The sequence below is a fragment of the Camelus dromedarius genome, chromosome 12, assembly GCF_036321535.1.
Source record: "Camelus dromedarius isolate mCamDro1 chromosome 12, mCamDro1.pat, whole genome shotgun sequence".
In the NCBI taxonomy this organism is placed as follows: domain Eukaryota; kingdom Metazoa; phylum Chordata; class Mammalia; order Artiodactyla; family Camelidae; genus Camelus; species Camelus dromedarius.
Window position 1 is genome coordinate 49,470,951 of NC_087447.1, and position 20,210 is coordinate 49,491,160.

The 20,210-nt window shown below is 53.0% G+C and overlaps 1 protein-coding gene across 6 annotated transcripts in view; it reads right to left on the minus strand.

The window, feature by feature from the left end:
* Positions 1-4,555: 4,555 nt before the first annotated feature.
* The window catches only part of GDPD5 (glycerophosphodiester phosphodiesterase domain containing 5), an 82,901-nt gene continuing 67,246 nt past the window's right edge, over positions 4,556-20,210 (minus strand). For 5 of the 6 annotated variants that reach the window (XM_064492723.1, XM_010989681.3, XM_031460368.2 and 2 more), the window contains 9 exons: positions 19,980-20,125; positions 15,501-15,583; positions 14,211-14,361; positions 13,443-13,661; positions 12,644-12,801; positions 12,269-12,416; positions 10,966-11,048; positions 8,046-8,158; positions 4,556-5,505 (listed from right to left, as the gene is read on the minus strand). In XM_064492723.1, coding sequence (XP_064348793.1) covers positions 5,357-5,505; positions 8,046-8,158; positions 10,966-11,048; positions 12,269-12,416; positions 12,644-12,801; positions 13,443-13,661; positions 14,211-14,361; positions 15,501-15,583; positions 19,980-20,125 — 1,250 coding nt within the window. In that variant the 3' untranslated portion in view covers positions 4,556-5,356. Of the gene's footprint in view, positions 5,506-8,045; positions 8,159-10,965; positions 11,049-11,526; positions 11,647-12,268; positions 12,417-12,643; positions 12,802-13,442; positions 13,662-14,210; positions 14,362-15,500; positions 15,584-19,979; positions 20,126-20,210 lie in introns of those variants that run through there. The other variant, XM_064492726.1, reaches the window with a different exon arrangement.

Genomic DNA, 20,210 nt, shown 5'->3' on the forward strand with positions numbered 1-20,210 from the left:
CCCCCTGACAGGAGGTAGTCTTTAGTCCAGGAATTCAGGTGACCCCCCAGAGATCCAGTGTGTAGGCAGGGTATAACTCTACCCCGCTCTCCTCACCTTATCCTCTTTCCTAAGGATCTCCTGTAAGTGCTCCCCCATTGACCACACCCTGATTATTCTATTTAATATCTGCTCCTCCCCACAAAGTACAGGATCTGGCCCATAGTAGGTGCTTAATTAGTACCCATTCAAGGTTGAATGAATGTATTAAGCTAGTATTTATTGAGAGCCTATTCTCTGCCAGGCAGTGAACAAGACATAGTCCCTACCCTCTTGGAGCTCTCAGCTTGGCGGAGGCCCCATGGGGAAGTACAGAGCATTGGGGAGCTCAGAAGGGGCATTGAACCCAGTTGGAGCAGTCAGAGAAGGTGTCCCTGAGGGGGAACCATCAGACTGAGAAGAGTAGGTAGAATTAGCCAGGTGAAGGGAAGGGAGTAGAGGGAGTAAGTCTCCACCTGAGAGAACAGTCTGTGGACTCAGAGGGAAGAAGGGCATGAGGTTAGAGCCTAGGCTGAGAAGGAAGTTGGCCCTCTCTCTCTAGTGAGTTCTCTGTTCTCAAGGAAGCCCTGTGGGGAAGTGAAAAGAGCTGGCTCTGAAGACTGATCTGGGTTCTAATCCTGCGTCTACCACTGACTCACTGTGTGACCTGCACAAGTCACTCCCCCTTCAGGTTCCTAATCTGAAATGGGGTCGTAATGCCTCCCTCATGCAGTTGTTGTGACTTGGTGACTATTAAATGGATTGTATGAGAGGTGCTTGGTACACAGTACAAGCTCAACAAATGTTTCCTCACATGTTTTTACTATGTGTTCTAGTTGCTTTTATGTCCATAATTTCATTTGATCCTCACAAACCTGAAAATTTCTTTAAACTCTTTCCTCCCTTTTTAAAGTTTGTCATGCAGTAACAATCACACAGAGGGAACCTGTCCTTTGGAGGTTGCTGTGAGGATCAAAGGAGGAGTGTTTGTGAAAGCATTCTACAGACTGAAAGGCTGGTTGGGGTCTGGCCATTACAAACATATAGACTCTGCTTGCACACCTCCAGGGACAGGGCGCTCACTCCTTTATGTGGCACCTTACTGTAGGGGAGCAGAGCTCTGCTATCTGCCCCTTGCCTCTCCTTCCATTCTCTTGATATCAGCTGCTCTGCCTCCTCTGAGACTGCTTTGCCCTGGAAGTCAGATTTGCCTAGTAGTCAGTCTGGCTTTCACTGCTCATTCCTTATCCTGGGTGGTGGATCCCTTGTCTCAGCATCAAAGGAAATTAGCTCTCTGGTGGGCAGGGTCTAAGGAAGTTAGCTACTTTGCCCAAGTAGAGGGGCTGGGGCCTGAATCCACCTGGCTCTAGACTCTGCATACCTAGTGGGTTAGCCATTGGTAGGGTTGGGGTGTGTCCCAAGAAACAGTCCAGGACCAGAGGAAGGAGGTGAGAGCAGTCATGGGAGCATGCTGCCCCTATTCTTTTCTCTGCTGGCTGAGAAAGCAGCCGCACTCTGAGCTGAGGCTCAAGAGGGCAGGTCATATCAGCACAGGAGGGACTTCTCTCTACAGAGATGTGACTTCTCTCTGCAGAGATATCCTGGCACAAAGGGTTGCCTGGAGAGGGGAAGGAGTCCCCCTCCTGGGAAGTGCGCTAGTACTTTTTCATTCATTCTCCTGCTGTCTACTGTGGTGGGCACTGGACACAGTAGGACATCAGACCCCGTTTCCACCCTAGAGATTTCCAGTCTTGGCGCTGAAGGACACCCTGTTGGAACATGAAGGGTAGGGAATTCCCAGGCAGGGCTTGATGCAGTTTTCTCCCATCCAAGCTATGAGTCTAGGCGTCTCAAGCTGAGGGTCCTGACACAGACTGAGGGACCCACCCCCTAGACATTGACATGCGACCCTGTCTCTCTTTCATACCCACATCCACTCACACAAACACACTCAGACTTGTAGATACCAGACAGCCAGGGCAGCCCTGGATCCTAAGTCCCCAAGTGTACCTGGCACTTACCTGGCCATGACCTCTCCCAGGCACTCTACAGCTGCTGCTCCTGCACTGACCACTCCTGTCTGTCCTGCTGCCTGCAGCCCTGGCAGCCTGGGCTCCAATGTCCCTGCCGCTCTGCCTGGACTCCCTCTCAGGCTCAGCTGCAGGAGGACAAAGGGGCTGGATGCCAGAGGGGAAGGGAGGGGAGTTAGGAGGATGGGGAGGAGGGGATGCTGGGCTTTTGTTCTACTCTTGGACCAACCCTGGGAAGGGAGAAGGGAGGAGGGTGGGGGTAGATGTGGGATTGACTGTATGTACAACTCTGGGATCCGCATGCCTGGATTGGGAGTGATTTGGCACTAGCTGTTCCCCTGAATGATACATGGATGTGAGGGTGGGGGACGGGGTGTGGGGGCTGGGGGGGTTAAGTGTGCAGGTGTTCCAGAATACCCGTATGTAAGTGTGGAAGTGCATGGGGACATGGTGACTGTGTGGCATTGGGGTGGGTGTGATTGAGTAGCTGTAGGTGTGACTAAGAATGTAACTGCACAGTTTAGAGGTCTGGGTTTTTCTCCTGCCTCTATGTGACTCTACTGTGTTCCTACATGACAGCAGATATGTCACTGTGGGATTTCATGTATCTGGTTATATGCCTTGTGTATCCATATCTGTGTCTGTATCCCTATGTGATGGTTCATTTCTGTGTGTAACGGGGGGCTGTCTCATGGACTGTGTGTGTGGACAGCATGTGGTCCTGGGGCTGTGGTATGGTGTGAGTTGAGGTGGTTTTTACTCGACAGTGTACTTGCCTTGGAGAGGGCACAGTGAGGCAGGTGTGGTGTTAATGGGCTGGCCTGGTGGGGGTGGGGGTGAGAACAAAGTAGCTCTGGGCTGGCCTGGCCTCCTAGAATTAGAGGAAAGTGGTTCCACAGGCTGGTGTCTGATCACTTGCTACCTCTACGAAGGGTCACAGGGCCTGTGTCTGTGGGGCAGGCAAGGGGATTTGCCTTCATGGAAGATGGCACCAGTTTGGGAGGAGGTTGTCTAGATAAGAGCCTCAGTGGTCCTGGGGCACCTGGAGCCTGGTCCTGGAACTCACCATGCAGCTCCAGGGTGATCACTGCCCACCCCTTCGACCCAGCTCTTCATCTCAGCAGGCAAGATGGTCTAGTTGCGACTCCTGCTCTGCTAATCTTATTGGAGTTACTGTGACACTCAAGAGGGTTTGTGAGTGAAACCCAAGTGCCATGTAGTCTGTGAGGCTGGGATCCTGTAGGAACCTGCCCCCCAGAGGTTCAGGCAGGCCAAGTTTGTGGAAAGAGTCATGATGGGAGAGGGTCACTGTGATGCTGGCCAAGTGTGTGTTTGATAGGGAAGAGTCTGTTCTGTGGACTTTGCTCCGGGGAATGGTGTATCCCATAAAAAAGGGGTGTATGTGTTGCTGTGTGTTAAAGGATGTGAGCGATTCGGGCACCTTTACACCTATACTTGAGAAGGAAGGCCCTGGAGGGTATGGAGGGTGGACTCAGCCTGGAAAGGTCTCACCCACTAAAGCTAAGAGAGGAAGGAAGGAGTAGGTCTGCAGGGGTGGCAGGAAGAGAAGGGCCTGTTTCTCTGTAAAGGGCAGTTAGGCCATCCTCCACAGACAAAGGAGGACCCACGGAGAGCATTAGGAAGGTAGACTTCTCAGTAACCCCTCAGGTCGAGGGACAGAAGCTAGGATTGACCACAGGCTGTGGGCTTAGCTGAGGGTGGAGAGGGGTCCACCCATCTGCCCAGCTAGGGGATGGTCTCCATCCTTCTTCCATTGTTTGGGATGAGGGGAGGCAGCTGGACTGCCTCTGCATTGGGGAATGGGTGGGTGGGGTACAGTGTAGGGCTCTGGTAAGAGTGGGATGCTGACTGGCTGTTCCACTCAGAACTCCCAGTCCCCCCTCCCCACTCCTGAAGACTCCAGGATCTCAAGTTGCCCAAGTGTGGCCAGGAGCCTGGGACATGCTGGCCAGTGGGCCCAGGGGCACTGACTGGACAGGAAAGGGCTGGCAGGAAAGGTCAATTGTGTTTTTTTGGGAAGGACTGCCAGAGGCTGGAGAGGAGGTTACTGGGGCATTTGGGTGGGGCAGTGTGCCCCACTCCTGACCCAGACATTACAAGTTTCACTCACACTTCTTGGTGCCCAGGAGAGGCTGGAGCTGACCTCTGCCCCAGAAAGGGAGCACTTGGCAGATGTCTGAAAGTGATACTCCCTGGGGCCAGATACTACCCCCCCCGGGGGGGGTGGATTCCGGCTCTGCCACTTCTAAGCTGTGTGGCTGTGGACAGTCACTTTACCTCTCCAAGACTGTCTCCTGCATGATATGGGGACATGGGTTCCCAAGCCCAGGGCTGTTAAGGAAGCCCTGGCACTGGGTGAGGCAGGGGAAGGGCACCACCATGCCACTCTCCCATTCATTTCTGAGAGTGGTTCTTCCTGTCTTGGGACCTGAATCCCAAACCCAACAAGCTCTGTCCCCACCATTCCACTGACAATTCAGAGATGATACATGTCAAGGTGGCAGCTTTAATCATCTTGGCCAAGGTCCCTCAGGCTCCCACTGCTGTAGGCCTCCTTGGCCATATACCCACCCTTTACCATGCTTGAACACTTTTCCCACGTGGCCCCTGCCCTGTGCCCACTGACGTGGGAACCTGAGGTTGTGTCAGTTTGTGGATCTCCTGGGCCCTCAGGCCAGTCTGCCCTGGAGGCCTGTTGGACACTTGGGTGTGGGATCCATCAGCCCCAAGCCTGCTCTTCTGGCCATCTCCAGCTGCTCCTAGGGGATGGCTCAGCCCTCTCGGGCAGGGCCAGCAGCAGCAGGAGGCTGGACAGGGAGGAGGAGTGTCTCCACCACTGCAGCAGTGTTCCTCCCAGGCCAAGCTTCCTTGTGGGTTGAGACTGATGGAAGAGCACAGGCCCTCTAGGCAGGAGAGACATGAGAAGTCTGTTTCCTTGCAGCGCAGACAAGAGAACAGACATACGGGCACACATGGCTCCACATCCTCCATTGCCACAGGGGTCATGGAATAGCCCAGTGACCCCTCAAAGCTTCCAGAATAGGATGCAAGGAAGGGCCTCAGGGAGAGGAGCAGGCCCCAGGCCACAAACTTCCCAGAAGGAGCCCTGGGCCTGCAGGGGCATCTGGGAGGCTGGAGAGGGGAGCCCCTCCAAGAGAGGCCATGGCTGACAAGGGGCTGGAGCCGACAAGGAGGCCGTGGAGTTGGCTCTTGGAGCATGCTTCTGCTAGCTCTCCAGGCTTCCCTGTTCTCCACATGAGGTACAGACTGGACAGATCAGTCTTCAGCTAATGCCCACTCTGGTCTGTGAGGATCTTGGCGCGGCTGCTGCTCCCTCGGGGGGCCACAGGGGCAGTGGCGCTGTTGGCGTACATGTCATAACTGTTGTCCGAACATACAGAGAGCTCATCGGAGACCTCCATGCCATCGCTGATCTCTGTTGGGCCAGAGGAAGCAGAATGTGAGTGTGGGGAGGAGAGGAATGGACGAGGATGGCAGCAGATGCAGTGGGAAGAATGGTCTGTGGCAACAGGTGTGATATTGAGTTTGGCATTCAAGGCCCTTCTTGGTCTCTGTGAACCCTCTGGCTGCACCTCAGTCTCCTCTCCCCTGGAACTCTACCTTCCAGCCACAGAAAACTATGTGCACCCTCATGAGCTTGCCATGCACGAGTTTACTCTCCTCAGGGCTCTGCATATACTGGCCTGTCTCCTGGGAGCGATCTCCTGATACTACCTCCTTTTCTTAAAATCTGGCTAAATTCTTCTTATTTCTATTATTGCAGCCTCCTCTTGAGCCCCCAGGCCAGGGTGGTGCCTCCTCATGGCTACCCTGCTCCCACCTGCCCCATCATACCCTGTACTGTCACTGTCTGTGGCCCCCACCGGCTGAAGCACTTTAAGGACAGGGGTGAGGTCTGGGCATCTGTGTGTCCCCAGTACCTGGCACAGTGCTGGACACATAGCAGAGGCTCAGAAAAGGTCTGCTGAAGGAAGCTAAGCCCACCCCAAGGGGACTCAGGGTACCTTGGGGGGCTGAGGGTCCCTGAAGAGGACTTCTCAACCTGGAGTGGGCAAGGTATGAGACCTGTGGCTGACTCCTCAGGGCCAGGACTCAGAAGGTGCTAGGCCTCTCTGGCACTGCAGAAGGGGGTGGAGGGGGGTGGTTCGGGCCTGGGGGACAGAACTTGCCAGGCCTAGGTGCTAGCCTCCTGCCTTCCATTCATTCTACCCACCCTTTCTCACTTCTCTGGGCCAGGCACAGTGCAGGAGCCAGACGACCAAGGGTACCCTGGCTTGGCCCCTTCTAAAACCTCCCCAGTGTCGTCAGAGGGCTGTGGGACACCAGGGGGAGGCACTCCAACCCAGCTTCGGTGCTTAGGGAAGGCTCCCAGGAGAAGGGTTTCTGAGCAAGGGTAGGAGAAATTAAGTACACCCAAAAGCAAGAATCTGTGTATCTTAAGCACTTATAACAGTGCCTGGCATGTATTTGTGGAAGGAATAAAGGAGTGAATGAGTAGATGTTCACAGGCTCCTGAGAGTCAGCCTCACTGGGCTCTGGTTCATTTAAGCTGTGTATACCAAGTACCCCTCTGGGCCAGATGTGGCACTAACCCTCCCAAGTACCCTGTGAGGGGAAGCTAGCCCATTTTACAAATGAGGAGTCTGATGCTGAGGGAGGTTAGATCATGTGCTCTTGTGCACACAGCTGGGGGATAAGCTGATATTTGAATCCAGGTCCATCTGGCTCCTAAATGTCTCTCAAATCTTTCCTCTCTGTTTCCATGCCCACATCTCTCATCTGAATTACTGGTTTCCTTGCCCCCAGCATCCCCCTCTAACCCACCCTCCACCCTTGTTAGGGGTTGATTTGTGTTTCCCAAAATTCATATGTTGAAGTCCTAATCCCAGCACCTCAGAATGTGACCTTTGGAAATAAGGTCATTACAGATGTAATTAGTTAAGATGAGGTCATCAGGGTGGGCTCTAATCCAAAATGACTGGTGTCCTTATAAAGAGGGGACCTTTGGACACAGAGATGCATCTACAAGCAAAGGGGAGAGGCCAGGACCAGATCTTTCCCTCACAGCCTTGCTTACACCTTGATAATGGACCCTTGGCCTTCAGAACTGAAATAATACATTTTGGTTTTTAAGCCACTCAGTTCATGGTACTTTATTACAGCCTTATGGTAACAAAGAAAAATCTACCTGTAATCCTCTTCTGCTATCAGAACAAAGCCCAAGCTCCTGACCACACACACTCGAGGCTCAAGTTCTTCCCAAGTGCCATCCTGGGGTGAGTCAGCCAGAGGCCGTCCCTTCAAGCCAGGTACAATGATGTTTAGTTCTTGTTGCCCAGCAAGCAGTGCCCCCTCACTACCTCTGAACACATGCTGTTCCTGCCTGGAATGTCCTTCCTTCCCATTTCAGCTATATCCCCTCGTAAAGTAGGTCCTAAAACCTTCCTAACTGCTCCAGGGAGCTCTGAACCCTTCTGTCCTCCTTGCACCCAACTCTGGCTCAGCACCCCCATCTGTTAGAGCTCTCATGACACCTAATTTTCCATGTGTGTGTTTACAGCTGCCTCCCCCATCAGACTGGGAATGTCAACAGGGGTTAGCGGCAAGCTGAGGTGAAATCAGTATTTGTGGGGTCTGTGTATGAACCAGGCATGGCAGGATGGGCCTTCAAAGCAGACTTCTCCCTCCACCCCTGTATGTCACCCTTGCACACCACCCGTAGGGCTAACACTAATCCACAGTACCTGGCTGCATGTGGAAGGGTGCACATTTCTGTGTGTGTGTGTATTTGCGTACCTCTGGACCAGTGTGGGCATGAAGCTAGGTGAATATCTGTGCCGTGTCCCTACTGGTATGTGCTGCGTGTGAAGTGTGTACATATCCACCTGTGTGCACGTGTTGGGTGCAGAGAACAGAGCACAGAGCCTATTTCAACCTATCTGCAGGGCTGCACACCTGAGAAGATGAGTTTCTCCTTCATGATGCTGACATCCCGGCTGGTCCGGCGTACCGCAGCGCTCAGCATGATCTGCTCAGGGTTGTAGCTCCGTATGCCACCCAGGCGCCACCTGCAGAGACAGCCCCATGGGCATCAGGTCCTTCCCCTCCCTTCCTGGGAGCAGGGATCTTGCCCACTCCCATGTTCTCTCTGGATCTGGCCTGAGACCAGCAGGACTCTTGTCCTGTACAGATGGGGAAGCTGAGGCCCAGAGAAGGGCAGAGCTGGGGCTTGAGTCAGTCTGCTCTCAGCCAGGGCTCTCCAGTCCTCTTACTTCTAGAACCCTAAATCTACTCCCCTTGCCCAGGAAGATGGTTTGGGGTTGGTTACTTATGTTTCAGGTGCCCCCAGTTATACACCTAGCTCTCTTTGGATAGGAGAAATTTGGGGGTGGGGGTTTCTTAGCAGGCATGAACTCTGATGACCCACCTAGGGTACACACCAGTCTTGAGGAGCCCCAGCTGATGTCACCTACAGCTCCACCATCAGAACCAGGCTGAGTGAAGCCAGTGAGGAACCCCCAGAGGAAGTGAAGGAAAGCAGGGAGGGGAGGGGAGACAGCAGGGAGCTTATCTTCACGGGTGCACAAGGCAAGGGTGCTGGAGTGACTTCAGGGTGGGGCCTGCTGCTGCTCTGTTCCAACAGCCTTGGAAGAGTGGGGTGCATAATCCCTAATGGGGAGGGACAGGCTGGGGTGTTACCCCTTTAATGATGGGGAAAGGTGGGGGCAAAAATTAATTGAATGGGCTGAGAGATGGGGCTGCATAGGTCATGTAGGGACCAGGCGGAGCTGGGAGAACTTGGGCTCCTTTGCCCAGCCCTGGGTACAGTTTTTGCTGTTACAGTTTTTCTGAACTAGCCCCAAATCCCTGGCCTTTGAACTTGTATTTTTCTTGGAACCTAGACAGAAGGACTCATTTGACCCCCATCCCCACTCAGGGAAGTGGGGATCAGTTTGGAAACAAAAACCCAATCCCTCAGGGCCCTGAGCCCTGCTGGAGTGGGTGGAGGGAGCCCAGACTTCACCAGAAATTGGTTGTTTCCAAATGGGATCAGCGCAGCAGAAATGAACAGAAAGGACAGGCAGACAGGTGGATGAATAAAGCAGACAGACAAGGGGAAAGCCAGAGGCAGAGGGGAAGGCAGCCGGCACTCTTGCTGGGCTGGCTGCCCTACATGTCCATGAGGACAGCATTTGGGTCTCTTACTTATCGCTGTGTCCACCCCACCCCCTAGCACTGAGTACTATAACTACTTGATTAGTGAATGAATGGAAATATGAGGCCCACAGGGAAATGATCTTCTTCCATAGGGTCCTCTCCTCCATCAGGCCTTTCCTGACCCCCAGGAAGACAGTGATGCTGCCCTGGTTGTATCCATGGAGCACACTGGGGCTCTGGGTGGGAAGGCCTGACTCCTTGCTACAGGCCCAGTACAGACCTAGCCACCACGTGTGTACATATGCCGACTGAGATGGTGGAAGGACCAGGTAAATGGCTGTTTGCTGGGTTCAGTCCCACAGTCAGGGAGCACGGAGTTCCTCCTCCTAGAAGCTGGTCAGTGAAGGTGCCTGACCCAGGAAGGCCCAAGGCACTTGACCAAGGGGGACTTGGATCCCCAAGACTTAGGTCTTACCTTGGAAATTAACATTAAACCCAGGAGGAAAGTGTCAGGCCCGGCCGGGTCTGTACAGCAAAGTACATCAGGGATAGGAAGCTCAACCACTGGGGATCCTTCCCAGAGGAAAGTGGGGGACGCTGTGCACATGGGGGGAGACGTGTGGTGGGAGTCAGAAAGTGAAGAAGTGATAGGAACAGATGAGAGAGACAGACAGAAAAATAGAGAGTGAGCGATGTGAGAGGTGGGGAAGCAACAGGTGGGCAGGGAGAGATAGAACTTGATAGGCTGTGTGGCAGGTAGTGGTGAAGGCCCTGCCCAGAGTGCCAAACTTGGGAGTGGAGGTAGGGGTGATGCCAAGGAAGAACCCCCTCCCCAGAGGGAAATGCTTTGGTGCTGAGAGAGGCCAGGTCAGCAACCTACAAGGAAACACTTATTCCTTGTCTGTGGGAAGAACAGAGAGCAGAGGGACACACACAGCAAGATGGGAAGAGAGAAGGGAGGACTGCAGGGGAAAGGAGGGGAGGGGAGGAGGCTTCAGGCAGGGAAGGTGTCTGGGAGGGTGACCCGGGCCCAGGGCTCTCAAGAGGCAGGCTTTTGAACGGAAGTGGAGAAGGGGCGGTGAGAAGGGAGAAAGAGGAGCAGGAGGAGGAGGACCACACCAGAATTACCTGATCAAGTGATAGCTGTGAGATGCCAGAGTGCAGCAGAGAGGGGGAAAGGGAGGGAGAGAGAGGAGGGACATGCGCCGGATCAGAGCAGTATGGGACAGAGAGAGAACATCAGTCAAGAATAAAACCCCAGCCCACTGCTTTATGGCTGAGTTGGGGCCCCGGCTTGGCCCTAAAACCTCCCTGGGACCAACCCCCACCTCCCCTGTGGCTACCACCCCAGCTGTTGTCCTGAGGGGTGGAGAGATCTGCAGCCTGGCATGACTGTGTGAGTGCTGTGGGAACCCATACCCTAGGTGACAGGCAAGGAGACAAGCCTGGAGGGGAACCAAAACTTGCCCAAGTCCACACAGCAAATCCTGGCACAGCTTGGCTTGGGACTCCCAGCTGGTTGCTCATTCCAGAAGCCACCCTGCTCTGGCTGAGAGGGGACGGGCTGGGGGCCACTGGGAGGCCTCCTCCCCTGAACAGGGCTGTCTGGTCAGGACAACTCCTGGCTGAGGGCTCAGGAGGACATTCACCTGGCTAGGGTGGGGGCTGGCCTGTCTTGGGCAGGGAAGGCCATGGAAGGTAGTCAGGGCCTACTCACTTTTGGAGCACGAAGATGCCAATGATGAGGGTGAAGGAGATCAGGTCGGCGGTGACCCACATGAGGCAGTACTCGTCCGGGGGCTGTGGACAGATGGCCCATGGCCAGCCTCCAGTCATGGCTGGTCCAGACCAAGGGTCCATGGGCAGGAGGACCCCACATCACAATCAGGGAGGGGCAGAGGAGGTCCTGGAGGGGGCTTGAGATTATACTTTGTAGAGGTGGGCTCTAGGCACCGGGTTTGGGTGTGTGTGTACACAGGATAAAAGAGATCTGTGCAGTGTTCAGAGTAGAGGTGGTATGTGTTAAACCTAGAAGGTCTGTGTGCTTAAGGGCCTTAAAGCGAGAGCTGAATAATGAAAGACAAGTAGCTGAACATGAGGGTGTGATGTGACTAGCAGGTGTGTATGTGAAGAGGTGTGTGGCATCCATGTGGCTATCATTGTAGGGTGTGGAGTGTGGGGGCTTCCTCCCCAGGGGATGCGTAGAGAGGGGACAGGGAGGGCAAAGCCTCCAGACCGGCCAGGCCTCCCACCCCCTCGATCTCAGGTAACGTGTGGAGGAGGGGTTGGGGCTGGGTGAGGGGCACTTCCTGCTGTTGGTCAGCTCCTGTGGCCTCAAATTTTGTGCTCATAGCTCCTGCCGCCACAGTCAGTTACATCATCTCATTCCAAGCTGAGCCTTCAGAGATTTTAAAGGACAGTGGGTGAGTAGACGGAGATAACCACCCGTAACCTAGATCTGGTTCACTGTCATTGTCTTAGCTGTTAATGGGACTGTCCATCTGCCTTGCATGTCCTCAGGGAGGTGGCAGTGGGAACACAGAAGGGAGGTCAAGGGCTCCCCAAGCTCCCCGGTTGGCAGAACTGGGACTGGAATGCAGGCCTGTCTTCAGGTGCTGGGTCAACCAGCTGAAAACTGGTCTTACTGGCTGTAATCTCTGAACAGATTTTAATGTTCCTTATTCTTGTCTTATTACCCTCTTTCCCCAATGACTTCCCTTCCTTTAAAACAAAACATAATAATCCCCCAAACCAAAAAAGCCCAAGGAGGTATTTATTTTTCTAGGGCTCTTGATGTTTTTCATCATGTGGCTCAGGCCCAGGTTCTTCCTACCTCCCAGCACCTTGGTGCAGACCCCAGAGGCCATAGGAATCCTCTTCGTGCCTCATGGCTGTCCCCCCCACCTGCCTGCACTCTTCCACCCTGAGACCTCCCCAGAGAGACAGCCCCAAGTGTGGAAACTGCCTCCCACCCCAGGTGTCACAGGCAGCTCTCTGCTGCCAACATCCCCCCAACTCACCATGATCCAGAGTGGGGAAGGCACCTGGGACAGGGTGTGGGAGTTGTCAGAGGTGACAGACGGGACCCCCGCGCACCACAGCAGGGAGAAGAGCCACGGGGCATTGACTGTGTAGAGGTTCACACTCAGATTCCAGGATGCATAGTCCCTGTGGGGCAGGGACAGAGGCTGGTTGGCCCTTGGACCAGTGTCGGAAGCTTGTAAAGCAGGGCCCTTCACAACCTCATGCCATCCTCACAACTGACCCTGGAGGAAGGCATCCCCACTCCCAGAGGGCCAAGCTCACATACAACCCAGGTCTGCCTGATTGTTCGCCACCTCTGCTTTTTGGACCCTGAGCCCCGTGAGTCCAGTCCTCCAGGTGAGTCTGGGCACCTGAGCTCCTGGCGGGACACCTGAGTGTAACGCAGGTTCAGCCACTGGATGTGGCCTCTCCGCAGGCTGGCAGCTGCCTCCTTGGAACCCGATGTCTGCTGGAAGCCAGGAGCCACCTTCCGCACGAAGGGCCTCTGCCTATTAGGCAACCACAGGACCTGCGGGCAGGAGAGGAGCAGCTTCAGATTTCTCTTCTGTAAGGTGGGGTTAGGATGTCTACCCCTCCCTAATGGAGTACCTGGAGGGGGTAAAAGTGAGAGGACCTGGCATGCAGTGAAAACTTACATGTAATAATCATCTCCAGGGACGACTCAGTCCCAGCCAAGGCTGGGAATTGCTCTGGCAACACCTCAGGAAGTTTCCCCTCCAGACCCAAGTCAGGACAAGAGTGATAATCTCTCAAACATCAGTTACTCTGCATGTGGCCACCAGTGTCAAGTGTGCTGTCATAGTTGGTATTGGATATTACACCACAAGGATGTGGGCAACACTTCATAGAAGTACTGTGTTCCCAAGAACGGGCCCTGCTTCTGCCCTTTGTGCATTTTAAAGAACTTTCTTGTTCCCTCTTGACTCCATGATGACCCTGTCAGGGAGGCGAGGGGCATGCTACCCTCATTTTACAAATGTGGAAGCTGAGGCCTGAAGAGAGCATGTGGTGAGTTTATTGCTGGAGCAAGACTCCAGGCAGGCTGGGGGTGAGGGTGCGAAGCAGGGCAGGGCTGGGTGGTGCTCCCGGAGGGGAAGGGCAGGGCTCCCTAGGGGTAGAGCTGGATGAGACTGGGCTGCAGGACCTCACCTGGTGCTGGGGGAAGCCCGAGTGCAGTAGGGCCTCCAGCGTGACGTTGAGGAAGCTGCTGCGATAAGGGTGCTCCCGTGGTGGGTCACGCAGGTTGAGCAGCAGTGTGGCATTGCCCTTGGCCAGCTCCAGGAGCTCCACTAGGCTGCAGATGGACTGGTTTTGGGCCTCCCTGTGGTCGGAGGGTGACAAGGAGCTGGCCGTCCAGAAGGGGTCCGTCTGGCAGAGACAGGGACGCACGTAGCTTATCTCACCAGTCCTATGGGGCCTCCGTGTGCCTTCCTGGCTACCAAACTTGGAGACCCCTGATCTGTCAGTGTCTGCTGGTGTGTGCAAGTCAGGCAAATTGAAGGCTGTGGCCCTGTGGGGCTCCAGGAGAACCCATTCTAGCCTCTCTGTCCCAGTCTGCTTACCAAAAGATTGATTCCCTTGGAACCTCTCCCAGACCTCAGTAGTTTCTCCTTCAGTAGCATTTCAGACCAGAGAACAAACCTTCTACAGTTTGCAGCTTTAACAACTTTAACTATTAACCATTAAAATCATTATCAAATTTTTCTGGTGGGGAGACAGAACCAGACAAGCAGTGACACCCACGACATCTGGGCTGCAGTGGCAGGAGCCCAAGAAGCCACTAACCAGCCTGGCTGTGAGTCGGGGAAGCTCAGTGTGTAGGGGTCACCTGAGCTGATGGCTGCCCCTGGCCCCCTCACTCCTTGGGGTCCCCACCCATGCTTTCCATGCCTAGGACTGGGACAGGTGCTGCCAGACCTTCAGGAACCACTGGCCGGCATTGAGCCTCTGCAGGAAGGTCCAGTTGAGCATGGAGGCAGGCCTGCGGGCAAGCTCCGGGAACTCCTCCTCCACGTTGGTGGTGCGTTGCAGGGTGGTGTCGTGCATGAGGAAGGGCACACCGTCCAGGCTGTGGGAGGGTTGGGGCCATGGAGTCACTGCCCACCTAGGTCCCTTACCTGCCCCTCCCACACACTCCTCCTCGCCCACCTATACCAACCTACCAGGCAGGCTCTGCCCCTCTCTAGGTCTCAGGTTCCCATCTGCAGAGGGAGGTCAGTGGACTAAATGACTCCCTCTGGCTCTCTCTGAGGGTCAGACAGGGGTGGGGACTGCTGAGGGGGGAAGAGCTGGGCCTATTCTCTTAGCAGTCTTGGAAGGTAGGTGCTATCTCATTTGATAATGGGGAAACTGAGGCTGGAGAGAGCAGTATCTAACTGAAGGCCCACCAGAAAAATAAATGGTAAAACTTGGCTTAGAACCCACTCCACATGAAGCCACTATCAGAATAGTGCAAATGCAAGCCCTTTTGACAGATTCCACCCTACCATTATCCTGGTCTACCTTGCTGGGGTTACCAGTAGCCCCATAAAGTAGCTTAGTGTGAAACAGTACAAAGGCACCTGTGCTCCTCTTCCTCAAGGAGTTTTTCTACCATCTGCTAGAAAGTTTTGATAAATACACAATTCTGTGTCTATAATGGGAATCATGTCCTCACATATGTGGTGCCCTTGTTCAATACACAACCTGTGGACCTATAAGTGGCAGCCCTGTCCCTCTCCTCTTCTCAGAGATGTTATCAGATCAGTGTGGATTCTCCTTGCCCTTTACACTAACACATACTTACACATCTTACATATCTATGTGTAGAAAATGTATAAATCATTTTTAAGTGATCCTTAAAAATGTAATTAACATCACAGTGAATGTATCACTCTGCAACTTGCATATTTCACTCATCACAATGTTTGAGCTCCATCTCGCTGAGCCATATAGATAAAGTCTTTACATTAAGTGGATCTGTGGCAGGACTCCAGGTCCTCACCTCAGCCCTGCTTGAACCAAAAGTGTCTTTTTTCCCCCTCCATTTTATATCCTGGAATTTGGCACAATATTTATTTGCACTAACATGGTGCCCTGCAGTGGATAATCCTAGCCTCTGCTCTCCCACCTCCAAGGCTCTGGGACCAGAGGTTTCTCCAGTAGATACCTGGATGTGGATGTGCTGAGGAGAGGAAGAGGTGCTGTCCTCCGGGCCGCCACACCTACCTGATGGTGATGTCAGCCTGGAGGCCATACAGCTTCTGCTCTAGCGCCTTCCTGAAGGACATCAGCGTGTGCTCTGGGGCGAGCTGGGGAGGAAGGTGGTGGTGAGGGGAGGGTTGAGATTTAACTGATGTACTCTTCCCCAGTCAATGGGAAATCTTTCATGTTAGGAGGCTGGTGGAGGCCTGGTTCCAGTTCTCACTCCTCCAAGCAGTAGCTGTGGGGCCCTGGGCACCTACACAGCTTCTCTGAAGCTCAGTTTCCTCATCTGTTAAATCACATCTGCCTCACAAGTTTGAGGGGACAGACAGGGGTGGCTAGTGTTGATGTATATAAATGTAGGGGTGGGAGGGTTTTTTTTTTGTACAGTCCTCTGCCTGTATGCAGTCTTGGGCTGGGCTGAATGCCAAGTTTCCTCCTAATTATACCCTGAGTCCAGGTGGAGATTCCCAAAGGGAGAGGAGAGGGAAGGTAGTATGGCAGAGTTTCAGTCGGGTGACCCATTCCCACATATATATAAACATGACAAGACTATCTCCTGGAGTGTTATAAGGATTAAAAGCCCCTAACACGTTGCCTGACATATAGCAAGTGCTTAATAAATGACAACTGTTAACCCTATAACCTATATATCGGAAAATCCTGGTCTAGTCCAAACTCTGCCGTTCACTAAGTTTGTGACTTTCACTGCATCTCTTTATCCTGTGGGCCTCAGTTTCCCCACTTGCCACTTGGGGGTGTACATTCACTGTTCTCTGAGGGTCCTTCCAGTTGAGGGAGTTGGGGTTCTAGTCTCCCTCCCTAGTTGTCTGGTCTGATGATCCTGTCATACACTTCGCTGCCACTGGGGGTCAGCACCATACCAAGGACTAGGCTTGGACCAGGTGTGGTGTGGGATCGAGGACAAGGAGGACTTCTGGCAGAGAGGGATGGGTGGAGCATGCTCCTGTGGATTATCCCATTCCTACCAAGACATGCTTATTCTCATCTTCTCTCCTTCTGGCCATGCTGTTCCCCAGCACAGAACATACTCTGGGAAGCAGCCTGGCAAGGCAAAGGCTTTAGAGCTGAGAAGGAGCAATTTACCTTCCCAGTCACTGACCTGGGCTGTCACTTCACTTTCTGGACCTTGGTTTCTTTAGCTATAAAAAAAAGGGCTGATTTTATCAAGCTCATAGGTGAGGTAACAGACGTCAGCAGTCTCTGCAGTGTGAGCTCCTTTCTTCCCCTTTCCCTCATGTTCCCTGGGGGATGTGCTGCCTTGTCTCTAGGTCTAGTGGGCTGTGTGAGACCACACAGAGGCATCTAGAGAGGTGTGGATTTACTGCCTGATCATCTTTATATGCCCTGTGCCCAGACCTCCCACAAGTGACCACCTGAGAGGTACCAATGTCCCCTCCCACATGGGCTGGAGTGGCAGCAGGTAGACTAGGTAGACACGAAGAGTGTGGCAGAGGCTATGAAGACCCTTGCGGGGCAGAGGAAGTGTTTGGGAAAGGAAAAATCTTTTCTGGAGGTTTTTTAAACTCAGATCTCCCAGGGTTAGGAGCTGGCCTCCTGGAGAAAGAAGACCCCCACTGTCTTAGGCCTAAGCCCAGGTGGGGTTATTTGTCAGAAATGTGCATGTGGGCCGGGTGGTTAAAAGGCCCAGCTTTGGAGTTGGTCTTATGAAATATTAAAGTACGCCCGTATGCACAGGCCACCCACATAGGAATGATATCTCCAAGGGCACATGGACAGTGTCTCCAAAACAGGGATGAGCACTTGGGCTTACCACACACAGATGTGTGGACCCAGAGTCAACCCCCCCCACACACACACACAGGCAGATACACACAAGTGTAGACACCAATACTTAGGCATTCACAGTGACACAGGGAGATGTGTCAGACCCCATGCCAGCCCCTCAAGAACTACCACCAGGACACAATCAGCCAGGCACACAACGCGGGAAATTCTACAGGACAAATGAGTCCATTTCTTCAACAAATAAACAGCATATGGGGGAAAAAAGAGGAGCTTTATTATAGACTAAAAGATACTTAGAAGACCTCAGCCATATGCTTCATGTGGGCCCCGTTTCGATCCTAATTTTTCACAACGCAACTATAAAGTATTTTTGAGGCAACAAAGGAAAACTGAACATTGATTCAGTATTAGATAATATTGAGGAATTATTAATTTGGTTGGGTGTAACAGCATTTGTTGTGGTTCTGTTTTAAAAAACCTTTATGGGTTTAGAGGGTGGGAGGGCAGGCATAGCTCAGTGGGTAGCGTATGTGCTTAGCATGCGTGAGGTCCTGGGTTCAATCCCCACTACCTCCATCAAAAATAAGTGAATAAACCTAGTATAACAGCAGCCTTGTGGTTGTGGTTCTGTTTTAAAAACCTTTGTGGGCTTAGAGGGTGGGAGGGCGGGCATAGCTCAGTGGGTAGCGTACGTGCTTAGCATGCGTGAGGTCCTGGGTTCAATCCCCACTACCTCCATCAAAAATAAGTGAATAAACCTAATGTAACAGCAGCGTTGTGGTTGTGGTTCTGTTTTAAAAACCTTTGTGGGCTTAGAGGGTGGGAGGGCGGGCATAGCTCAGTGGGTAGCGTACGTGCTTAGCATGCGTGAGGTCCTGGGTTCAATCCCCACTACCTCCATCAAAAATAAGTGAATAAACCTAATGTAACAGCAGCGTTGTGGTTGTGGTTCTGTTTTAAAAACCTTTGTGGGCTTAGAGGGTGGGAGGGTGGGCATAGCTCAGTGGGTAGCGTACGTGCTTAGCATGCGTGAGGTCCTGGGTTCAGTCCTCACTATCTCCATCAAAAATAAGTGAATAAATCTAATCACATCCTTCCCTCAAAAAATAAAAAATAAAAAGCCTTTATGTATTAGAAATACATCCTGAAGTAAGAATGAGTAAAATAGTATGTCTGGGATTTGCTTTAAAATGTTGAAGCAGGGGGAAAAAAGCAGATAGATGAAACAAGAATGGTAAAATGTTGATAAATGTTGAAGGTGTATTGCATTATTATACTATTCTTTCCACTTCTGTGAATGTTTGAAATCTTTCTGCTAAAAAAACAATCCACACGAGGGCCACCTTGCTCCCTCCCTCCCCTTGCTCCTTCCACCCTGCCTCAGCACTCCCTCTTGTCCCATGGCCTCCAGAGCAGGTGGGGTGGGTAATGGGGGTCACAGAGAGAAAAGCAGCTATATTCTGGGGTCCTGCCTTCTGGAAGAATGTGCTCCTACTCATCCTCACAAAAGTCAGCAGCAGGAGGCTTGGAGGGGACCAAAAACCTCCTGAGACCCAGAGAGCAAGTGGCAAAGCTGGATCTCAAATCCAGATTCCTTACTCCAAAACCATGGCCTTTCCAGCTGGTTGCCTCCAGGAGGTGCTAGGAGTAGCACTGTTCACGGGGTGTGGTGGGAGGGCATCAGGGTCCAGCTCAGGGGTACAGGTCTCAGAGCCTTTTCTAGACAATGAACACACTAATGCCTCCCACACCCAGTGAGGGGTAGGACCTTCAGGGTGATTCACAGCCCTGACAGACTTTTAAACGCTTACTTTGTGAGGCCCCTTTGACTGCCCTGAAATTCAGACACCATGGAACTCCCAATTACTGTGACCACCAAGAAAAAGCTCTCATGGAGTCCCCAAGCACCCTCTGGTGATGAGAAGTGGTACTGTCTCAGTTGAAAACAGGTTCAAAGTTTTCATAGGTCAGGAAACTGTGTCTGGAGAAGGGCAAGGGCTGGTCCAAGGTAACAGGAAAGTTAACTCTTACTTTCTGTGAGCCAGGCTCTAACCTGGGCACTTCACATGTGCTAATTCCTGCTTCTTGTGGTCCTATGGTGCAGGCATTCCCATTATCCCAAGGTATAGGATGAGAAAACCAGGCACAGAGAAGCTGGAATTGGCCCAGGTTCCCACAGCTGCCAGGGAGCATGGAAGCCTGGCTCTGGAGCACGTCCTCTTAAAGGCAGGGCCTACTGTGGGGTCACAGGAGTGTCAGAGGAGGAGCAGGCACTGACTTTGACTCTTCCTCTCTGTTTCACCCCAGTTCAAATGTTTTGCTTTAGCAGTGGGCTCTGAGCCTCCTGCACAGCATGGTGGGCTTTCCTGCTGCCTTGTCCCTGCCCGCAGGCCCAGCTCTCCTCTCCCAACATCTTTCTCTCCTGGGCCTTCCTAACCCACAACCTGGTGGTGTCTTTCCAGGGCTTGGGATAAAAGTTCTGTCTTTTCAGCAAGATGCTTTCAGGCTCTTCAGGACTTGATCCCAACCAAGCACTCTCTTTTCACCAATCCTTTACATACCACCCCCCACCAAAAGGGTTAAAAATTGTTGCTATTAGTAACATTACAGGTATTATATCCATTTCCCTGCAAGCTCCTCCCTACAAGGAGATAGGTCTTTGCCCATTTTCCCCTGGAATGGCTGCTTCGCCACCCCTCACCCTGGTCTTTAGGGCCCTCAGGTGGCACTCACCATAGGAGCCCCGCGGTGACCAATGAGGGCAGGCTTGGGACCCAGGTCCTTTTTCTCCATGATGCAGGGAGAGGAGATGGTGAGAGGGGCCAGGTAGAGGGTAAACACGACGGCGAAGAAGGTACCAAGAATGGCCACCTGGGAGGCTGCAGACATGGGCCCAACCATGAGCCCTGGGCAGCTAGGCAGGGCAAGCTGGACCCCTCCTCCCTCCACCTGTCAGAACCCAGA